The 11,022-nt window shown below is 33.0% G+C and overlaps 1 protein-coding gene across 2 annotated transcripts in view; it reads left to right on the forward strand.

Annotated features, from left to right (window-relative positions):
- Nucleotides 1–1,539, forward strand: part of LOC123693668 (protein peste-like) — an 85,706-nt gene extending 84,167 nt beyond the window's left edge. For both annotated transcript variants that reach the window (XM_045638859.1, XM_045638860.1), the window contains exons 9-10: nt 174–247; nt 837–1,539. In XM_045638859.1, the coding sequence (XP_045494815.1) occupies nt 174–247; nt 837–1,110 (348 nt within the window). In that variant the 3' untranslated portion in view covers nt 1,111–1,539. The remainder of the gene's footprint in view (nt 1–173; nt 248–836) is intronic.
- The last annotated feature ends 9,483 nt before the right edge of the window (nt 1,540–11,022 follow it).

Consider the following 11,022-nt stretch of genomic DNA (forward strand, 5'->3'; position numbering starts at 1 on the left):
ATAAAACGCACGCGTTAAAATAAGTAAAAAGAAATATTTTTTTCAGTAAATTGATTAAATTGAATTGATAGCGTGTTGGTAACTTTATGCTCTATAATATAATATATTTAACTACCTATAAATAAATACTTTCCTTTGTATATTTTGTTTATTCTTATTTCATTTCATTGCAGAGACTTGGTGTACCAGTGGACGTAGCAGCTCGATTTCAATTTAACGTTTATTTGGAACCATCTTCAAATATAGGGTTGGTATTTTATTTTTATATAATATATAATTTATTTTATATATAAAACTAGGTTTCCGCTAAAGCTTCGCCCGCGCAGTCCCGAAAGAAAAACCCGCATATTTCCCGTTCCCGTGGGATTTCCGGGATTGCGTTATTTTTCCGGGATAAAAAGTAGCTTATGTCCTTTCTCGGTTATCAAAATATCTCCATACCAAATTTCATGAAAATTGGTTCAGTAGTTTAGGCGTGATTGAGTAACAGACAGACAGATAGAGTTACTTTCGCATTTATAATACATGTATTAAGTATATATGTACCAAGGTTTACCCAATACTGTGACTGATAATTATTTTACATTTTTTTAAATTATAGAGTATAATTTAATCACAGAATAGAGTTTAACCAATCAATTCTATAGGAGTTAAAATATTCGTTATAAATTACAATTAGTTTCTGTCTATTTAATACTAATTAATACTAATTAAACCTTGATTAAAAGTTATTTTTAATCGTAGTTACGTTATTCCTTTTAGAACACAACAAATTCCTTAAATTCCCCATTTCAGACATTAAAATTTCGCAGCCTAATAAAACGAATTATTTCCAGATTGTTCGAAGACGTCCCACGCATGATGTTCCCCGTATTCTGGGTGCAACAAAAAGTGACGATCGACGAAAAAGTCATATCGGAATTACGAATGGTTCGCTCCGTCGCTGACTGGGGCGCGACCATTTGCGCCTGCGTGGCTCTTACCTTCGCCGGCATCATCACATTAGCGTCATGCTGCAAGAAATCTCAATTTAAAAAGCCTAAAGACCTTATTGTGACACTCGAAAAGCCGAAAGACGAAGCTGAGATGAAATTAAATCCGATGCAATAGTTAGTTGAGAGTAAAATATCAAGGTCATGGCAATACCGTCTCGTCATGGACTAAGGAGACGATTTTAGTATCTTTGAATCTTGCTAAAGAAGTTTCACTTCTGACACGTGTGCTCATTTTTGTGTTAAAACTAAGAGCATTGGACGTTGACTCCAAAATGGAAGGTTTGATCAATCGTGGCTGTTTATTAATTTTATATAGAATAAGATGAAGAAAGAGAAAATAATGTTTGAGGAATTGAGAGAAGACGAAGAATGAACTTGTATTACAAAATTACAAAAATGTGTAGAAATGTAAGAATGGATTGACAATTCTATACCTACTAATTATTTTTAAGTAATTTTGTACAATTTTAAATTATTGTGACGCTGTACATAAGTAATTGTACAAGAAAGTATAATAAGGGCTGATTTTTCAATCCTTGGTTAAAACTTATTCATCGAATAACGTATTAAACTACCATTTTAAAAATGTATTGTAATTGTCCGTATTTGACGGTTTACAGGCGAAATTTTAATATGTTCATGTCATAGAAATCAAAATAACAAGGTTCGTGTAATAGGTACTTTATTGGACGGATAAATTTTAACCAAGGATTGAAAAATCGGCTCCAAATAGAATAAAGTTATAGTAACTGCATTTTAGAGAGTACAAAAGGGTTTACAAATTCTTTGAATAACTGAATTTTTGGACAAACTGTTTCTCTACAACCAGTTACCTATAATAATACTTATGTTCGTCGCTTTTTAAACTAATAAAATATACTTATGCTATTTTATAGTTAGTAATTATGCGATTTAAAAAAACCTAACATAGAAAGTTGCCATTTTTGTGATACCAGAATAATATTGTGTGCGAAATTGATTTGGATAGGCTTAATTTTCTTATGCATAATTTTTGTAGTTTTCAACGAGGCATGATTTTAACAAAATATACGCGTTGGAATTATTGTTTATTTGCATTGAAATTTCTGTGGTAAAGACAATTGAAAAAACGTATCAAGATTTTTTAGGTACAAGGACCAATACCTAGTTCTTGAGATTAGCGCGTTCAAACAAACGAACAAACACTTCAGCTTTATAATATTAGTATAGATTTAATCATCAAATTATTAGCGTTACACTGTTTTCTAATTACAAGGACACAATATTACAGTGTACCTAATAATTGTAATTGTAACTGAAATTGGTAGCATCCGTAAAAAGTAGGTATCAATGTGGTAATTATCAATTATGTTATTAACAATAAGCAATGTATGAAAATATACAATATTTTACTACCTACTACAATAAGAACTACCTAGCATCTACAAGAAACTTATCGACTACCGAGAAGATAATATGATAATATGTACTCCAATTGCATTTAAATATTTATATAGAAAAATTTATGTCTTTACCATTGAGTCTTAAATATTATCCATGGATAATTTTTACTTTGGCCACGCATTAACGGCTGGACCGATTTTGCTAGTAATTTTGATATTGTGTAGTATTGAAGGTTCTTTATGAATTAAAGAAATTAAGAAGACAACGGCTATCGGGTAGACTGTATGTTTTATAATAATAACTTATAATAACCACTATTATAAGTTAAAAATAATAATTATTATAAAATAATAATAGACGGTAAAAGTTTCTATGAAAATAAGTGAATTTAAAACGAATAGCCCACAGCGATGAGATTTATTCAAAGTAAATTAATTTCTTTTACTTTTTTATGAATAGTTTTTTTATTGCTACCCGGAATACCTCTAGGATTATTGTATAATTAACTCCATACCTATAATTAAACATGTGTATTAATAATTATTTGAAATTCCGGATGTTGAATAGATGACCGTGTAATTGACTAATAATTGTGATTGTAGAAAATTGTATACAGGGTGTCCCACTGTTGGTATACTAAGCTCATAGGAGGTTGTAGTTTTGTATTCGTAAAAAAGTTCGTAAAATAGACGCATTTTTTTTAAATAGATGAATTCTTAAAACTCTATGAGTATACCCCTAACAAGCAACCCGCCCAACTTCGCCACCAGCTTGTGAAGTTGTGAGGATTATGTTTTCATAGACAAAATTCACATTAGCGAAGAGGTATATGCCGGATGCGTGAAGCTAGAGAAGAAAGCATGGATTTTCAGGAAAAATTTAACAAAAAAATTTTGACGTAATTTTGTTGTTGTATTTTTTAAGTGATCAGTGTATGCAAAATTACAAGTCCATTCGCGCTTAGTAATTTAGTATACCACTAGTTGGACACCCTGTATATATAATTAAATGTGCTCGAAAAACTATTGAAAATAATAAGTAATTTTATTTAAACGATATTATTAAATAGGTAATCGTTTTATTGAGGATATTCAAGGTTTATTTTGTAAATCACATTTGTAAATAACATGTCGTTATCTCAAAAAATAAAAATAAGTTTTGACTGCGTCATTCGTTAATTTTAATTTAGTTTTAATAAGAATATGTTTTTTTATTACATGTGATGAATGTATAGATGTATAGGAATGTTTTTTTTTAATATAATTGTAGATATTAAACAATAAGGCTGGTTGCAGAGCTTCACCGACCATCAGTGCGTACGTCAGTCGCGCTTGTCATATGTATGGAAATTCATAAAACCGTTCATAGCTAGACCGACCATACGCTCGCGTATAAGCTCTGCAACCGGCCTAAATGTGCTTAGAATGTTTTGACAGACAAACTCTCATTGCGTCTGTATGACAGACGCTGTCAAGCCAAAAATTCTAATAGGGCTCTCTAAAATTTTTATTTGGCAACACTGCTGTGGTCCAATGCAACAGGGTTTCATACATTCCAATCTTGCAATGTTTTAAAAGTTTTGCTTGTAAGTAAAAATGCTTGGTTAAAACGGAAAGAGTTAGAATCTTCATAGTAATCCACGTATTTGTCCCATTTGGTTGGTTTGTATAAAAATAAAATGAAATTATGTATGTACAATTTAAACAGATTTAATTGTATAATGTATACCCAGTGGCTTTCTCTCATTAAATACAACTAAAAATTACACATACTAACTCGAAAACCATTTTCATTTTTTCCAGACTTGATGGGAAATAATTTCCCATCAAGTCTGGATTGCAAACACAACTATAATTTTGATTCATGAGCTTTTCCAACATAGCCAAACATTTTCGAGGATTGTGAGATATTTTGTATGTTCTGTGTGACAATTTAACAAATAATTAATTGTATTTAATTTATAAGTAACGCCATATAATATAAGTATATCAAGTAATTGATAATGTGTTATAAAGGTAATTGGAACCTTAGAGTAATAACGATTCATAAAAGTCTAGAAAATAAATTTTCGTAGTTTTAAAATAACAATATCACGAAACCATTTTATTCCACGAATCGTAATTACCCTAAGAAATAAGAACGTATGTAAAAATAAATTTAATATTACATCACTAATCATTACAAAATTAATTAGGTATTTGTACTTCATACTTACCTACCCATCGTTATTATAATACCTACGACTAAAAACCACACATAACAATTAGGACTTATTTATTAGTGAGAAAAAATATTTTGGTACTGTCATATTTAAAATCACAAGCATCACTAAATAATCATAAGGTAGAAGCAAAAGCACAGCTAAATTTAATATGGGTGCTCATGACTTGACAATATATAAATTTTAAAAATTTTCACCCATAAAGTTCTATTTTTTGTAATAGCATATTATGTCTTCCAAATAAATATAATATAAACAAAACTATTTATGCTATTTGACATGAATAATATCAGCTAACGTATTAAATGTAAATGCGGCAAAGACTGGAACATGTACCCGTAAGTTTCAGATAAACCTAGGTATGTAAAAAGTAATAACATTATAATTAAAAAGGTGTAAGAATACAGCATTATTCAAAAACGGCACACTAACGCACACATGACTAAATGTCAAAGTGAGATGGCACGATTCAACTATCGAGAGGGAAAAAGAGACAACTGAAGTTAATTGTGGCCAATCAGCCACATTTCGACGTCGATCCTGGAGCGCTACCTATTTACGCCTTTTTATACTATAATATCATTGCTAATAAAGAATAAGTACGTTTCTTTCTAATATGGTTAGTTATAAATTTCAAATTTATCATCAAAATTGTTTTAAACAAATGTTATTGTTATCGTTAATATCGTTAAAAGCGAGGCTTTATTTAAAACAATGTGTTACCAGTCGTAAATTTGTATTTATATATTTATGTAAATTTTAGTCGGATATCATTATAAATTACAATTGTTAACAACGAATTAAAAATAAAGAAGTGCTGTTGAATGTGAATAAAACTGTAAAATATTTTGGAGATTTTGTTTTATTTGGCTATAGTTGAATTACTTACCAGTTACCATTATATTTATTTAAGTACACATACACATTATAATTGACCAGCTAGAGGTCTTTAGTGTACCTACCTGATTCTTAATCACAATTAAAAACCCGTTAAAAAGTCAGACACCAAAAATAAAAAAAAAAAACATTACCATCCGATAAAAGGTATGAAAAATGCATGTTTTACTTGGCACAGTTTAAAATTTCAACCATCTTCAAAAAAGGGGGGTTCAGTTCAACTATATTTTTTGAGTTTATATTTAATACTATCGCAACTCTCATAACCCTCACTACCCAAATTTAATAAGGTACATAATCATAATAATCATTCTGAGGTCAGAAACAAAAGGGTCTTAAACAAGGCAACTGATAACGTAGAATAAAAATTAAAGGTAAATTAAATTGGTGATACAGATATCGAACTAAGGTAACTTATCATAATAATAGTATAGGAGAATGTTCGATCGAATTCTAGATTGTTCTGCATTTACATCAAACGAGCGAATGCTTATTCTAACCCCACTATGTGAAATTCGTTTAGTGTAAACAGGCGTAGAGCATCCTTTGGTTATTCTTAGTGCGCTCGAAAATAGTCCATGCAATATTCTAATACTGAACAACACTGAATCTGTTTTCGTTAATACACTATAATGACTAAATCTTAGGACTAAATAATAAATTCTAAAAGATCAAGGAAGAGTGATCTTGCTCTATCTCTAGCTCTATGTTCGTTTGATATAAATGCATCGTCAGAAAAACGACTTCAATAAAAATAAATAAGAGACAGACATTGTCAAGTCACAGAAGATGAGTAGGTTACCTTATCAATTGGGTACCTAAATTAGGTACCTATTAACAATAACTAGGTACCTATAACTACCTGGAGACGGGCAGCTGCTGATGGGGTCACGGAAGAATTCTACCTATACCCGTGGCCCCGTCGTTTATGTGGCTTGACGGAACACAGTGGGGTTTTGGTCGGTAGGAATCCGACATAACCCGCGGCCCTTTCCCCGGAAAAAAAAAAAGGTACCTATAACTAAAACAACAAATTCAAGAAATTATATCCTCTGTTTATTTGTACACACATTATACAAAAACTATTGCTCGTAATTTAATTTTCACCAATGCAGCGCTAAAGGTCAATTAATAGGATCCCCGTTTGCCACTTACATTAACCCTTACCTCATTACTGTAATGTTAGCTACACAATCCATACTTTTTATATTATAAATGCGAAAGTAACTCTGTCCGTCTGTCTGTTACTCAATCACGTCTTAACTACAGAACCAATTTGCATGAAATTTGGTATAGAGATATTTAAATACCCGAAAAAGGACATAGGCTACTTTTACCCCGGGACATAGGATAGGTTTTATCCCGGAAATCCTACGAGAACGGTAACTATGCGAGTTTTTCTTTGAAAACGCGGGCGAGGCCGCAGGCTGAAAGCTATACACTAGGTATAAACTTCAAAATATTATACTAGAAGTAAAAACACATCAAATCCCTTTGTACTATACACATGATCGACCCATTGAGTCTTACGACGTCAATATTACATACTATTCACATTTAATCAGAGCTGTATTGCATTCTTCCTGAAATTATGCCAATTATTCATTGTAAATCCTTCTAGATCACTCTATTGGAAGTAGGGATTCAATCAGGGAACAATTACTTGATCTAATCATAGTCTCCTCTCCTGAGCATGTTGCTAAACATGGTCAATGCCCTGGTTCCTTGTTCTCCTATCATGACCTTATTTTCCTCTCTTACTCAGTGAAACCACCCAAAACTAAACCTAAAATCGTCATGCAACGCAATTTTGGTAAAATCGATCATGATCGACTGCGTGAAGATGCCCTCAAGATTGATTGGTCGGTTGTTTACGCTGAAAATTCCATTAACGATAAGGTGGCTCTCTTCAACTCTTTACTACTGAACTTATTTGATATTCATGCTCCAATACGTCCAGTCAAGTTGAAGCAGCTTCCTGCTCCTTGGATGACGGCTGAACTTAAATCGTTGTTAAAAAAAAAGGCTCGTGCTAAGGCAAAATTAAATTCCACAGACTCGGACACTAATCGTGAAAAATTTCAGAAAATTCGAAATCGCTGCAATACATTATGTAGGGATGCACAACGACGTCACATATCCCAATCTGTCGAAAACGGCGACCCCTCTAAAGTGTGGAAATTCCTAAAAACTCTTGGTATTGGCAATAAAATGCAAAAATCTTTTCCGTCATCAGTTAATATTGATGATCTAAATTCTCATTTCTCTAGTCCATTTTGTGACTTTGACGCTAACTCTAAATCCCGTACATTAAATTATCTCAACTCCTTACCTTCTCCTGATATTCCTCCGTTTGTTTTGCGTCAGTTTACCGATTGTGGTGTTGAGAAGAGTATAATGTCAATCACCTCTAAGGCGGTTGGAAGTGACTGTATTTGTCGGAACATGATCATTCCCATCCTTCCTATCATTATCCCGATTATCACTCATATTTTAAATTTTTCCATCTCCTCTGGCCAATTTCCTGATAATTGGAAAAATGCTCACATTTTTCCTCTTCCCAAGAATCCTAAACCATCTGCCCTTTCAGACTTCCGTCCTATTGCTATTTTACCCTTCCTGTCTAAAGTTTTAGAACGCTTAGTACAAGAGCAACTAAGTCGCTTCCTCAATACTCACGATCTCCTCAATCCTTTTCAATCTGGCTTCCGACCAGGTCACAGCACAACTACTGCTCTTATCAAAATCACAGATGACATTCGCCGGGGGTTTGACAACAAGCAGCTAACATTACTTTCTCTACTTGACTTTAGCAACGCATTTAACACCGTCGATCATGATGTTTTGTTAGCAATGCTACGCTCTCTCAACATATCTCCAACGGTTATTGACTGGTTTCAAAGTTACTTGTTTGGACGTCGGCAGCGTGTCTTGGTTGAAGACTTGTCTTCTTCTTGGTGTAACGTAAATGCTGGCGTTCCGCAAGGTGGCGTGTTGTCTCCTCTCTTATTTTCAATTTTTATTAACTCTATTTCCAGTAATATTAATTCTCCCTATCATATGTATGCAGACGATTTCCAATTATATTCGCACGCCTCTTTATCTGAACTACCGAACGAGATTTTTCGCTTAAATACTGAGCTAGCTGCCATCGTTAAATGGAGTAAAGACCATGGTTTAAAAATAAATCCTGAAAAAACCAAGGTAATTGTTTTGGGAAGTAGACAGCTCACAAGTCGAATTAACTGGGAAGACCTACCTAGTGTTACGGTAGACGGCACGATGATTCCCTTCAGTAAAAAGGTGAAAAGTCTTGGTTTGCACTTGGACGAAAACTTATCCTGGGGTGATCAAATTAAGGAAGTGCAGAAAAAAGTATATGCCTCTGCTTCTTCTCTTCGTCGGTTGCGCAACTTTCTTCCGATTTCTACCAAAATTGCGTTGTCTCAATCCCTTTTACTCCCTTTCCTGGATTATGCCGACTCCTGTTATCCCGATCTTCACGAATATCAACTGGACGCTCTCGAGAGGCTGCAAAACTTTTGCATCAGATTCATCTTCGGCTTACGCAAGTTCGATCATGTTTCTGACTTTCGCAAAAGACTTCACTGGCTCCCTATTCGTCTTCGCCGGAATACTCACATCCTTCAACTCTTGTACTCTATCCTGTTTGACCCGAAAACTCCTATCTACCTTAAGAATCAGTTCCAATATTTACATTCCAATAGTTCCCTTTCCCTCCGTTCTTCTGATCTCCTTCTCCTATCCACCCCTATTCACCATTCTAATTTTTTTAACTCATCCTATACCGTCCTAGCAATTCGACTGTGGAACTCTCTCCCTGAGACTATCAGACGCGCCAAATCACCGCACTTGTTCAAAGCACTTGTCAAAGAGCACTTTTTTTCCACTATTTAGTTACCTTTTTTTATCTGTATATATTTATATGAATCTGTATTTGTATTATATAAAAAATGTTTAATATTGTGTATAGTATGATATATTTTATTTATTGGCATATTTATGTAGGTATACATATAAGATGTTATATAATTGTATTATATTTATTTATTTATTTTATTATTATATTATTATTATTTTTTTTTTTTTAAGTATTGATGTAGTATGTATGTAATATTGATATTATTAAGTTTTGTATACATTACTATTTATCTAATTTTTTTTTTTTTTTTTGATTTTGTTTTCTTATCCCTGATTTTATTTATTTATTTTTTTTTCTTTATGATTGCGTCTTCGCGCTTAACCAGCATCGTACATGTCCTTTATTTTTCGGTTGCCTGGAAGAGATTGCTTTAAGCAATAAGGCCGCCAATTGTGCACTTACCATAATATTCATGTTCTCCATGTTAAACTTTAATTATATATGTTTTTTTTTTTATTACTGGTATTGTACAATAAAGTGTATAAATAAAAAATAAAAATAAAATTATTATAACTACGTCATCGACGTCGGTAATGTACTGGGACTTGGGAGGAAAATTGTATGCTTTTGTATGAATTTTCGTCTATGTGTATGGAAAATTGCATCAAAATTGAATTTACAATGAAAGTGATATTTATATCTTTCCTAATATTATAAAGCTGAAGAGTTTGTTTGTTTGTTTGAACGTGCTAATCTCAGGAACCAATTGGTCCGATTTTAAAAATTCTTTCGGTGTAAGATAGGCGATAGCCCATTTATCGAGGACGGCTATCTTAATATATATAAATCTCGTGTCACAATGTTTGTCCTCAATGGACTCCTAAACCACTTAACCGATTATAATAAAATTCGCACACCATGTGCAGTTCGATCCAACTTGAGAGATAGGATAGGTTTTATCCCGGAATTCCCTCGGGAACGGGAACTATGCGGGTTTTTCTTTGAAAACGCGGGCGAAGCCGCTGGCGGAAAGCTAGTAGGCTTATATATCATCACGCGGGTAAAACCGCGAGGCATTGTTAGTTAGAGTTATAATAGTAGATAGATATGTAACTTTATGAATAAGTAAAGAAGCTTTTTTTACAGAATTTTCTTGATCGCATCAGTTATTTTTAAGCCTACGTATAAAGTCAGGAACTGTCCCTTTTTATTATAAAGTAGCAGTCCGCCCCGGCTTCACCCGTGGTATACAAAAAGCTCTAAAAAATCGAAATTGGTCCAATAGTACGGTTCTTAGTTCCTGAAAATAGTGCGTTCAAACAGACAAACTCTTCAGATTTATTTGATTAGGTTAGTAGTATTTAGTACCTAATTTCTTCTCTACACATATAAAATTCTCGTGTAGGTATACATATAATATTCTCGTGTCATCACGAATCACGATGATAGTTTTCGTACTCCTCCGAATGCACAAATTCATTGGAATTTCGTGTGCATATCGAGGTCTGAGCATCGTAAAACATCTATTTTTTATCCCCCTATCTATACTAATAAGTATTATAAAGCTGAAGAGTTTGTTTGTTTGTTTGAACGCGCTAATCTCAGGAACTACTGGTCCGATCTAAAAAATTATTTCGGTGTTA

The sequence above is a fragment of the Colias croceus genome, chromosome 8 (assembly GCF_905220415.1).
Source record: "Colias croceus chromosome 8, ilColCroc2.1".
Taxonomy (NCBI): domain Eukaryota; kingdom Metazoa; phylum Arthropoda; class Insecta; order Lepidoptera; family Pieridae; genus Colias; species Colias croceus.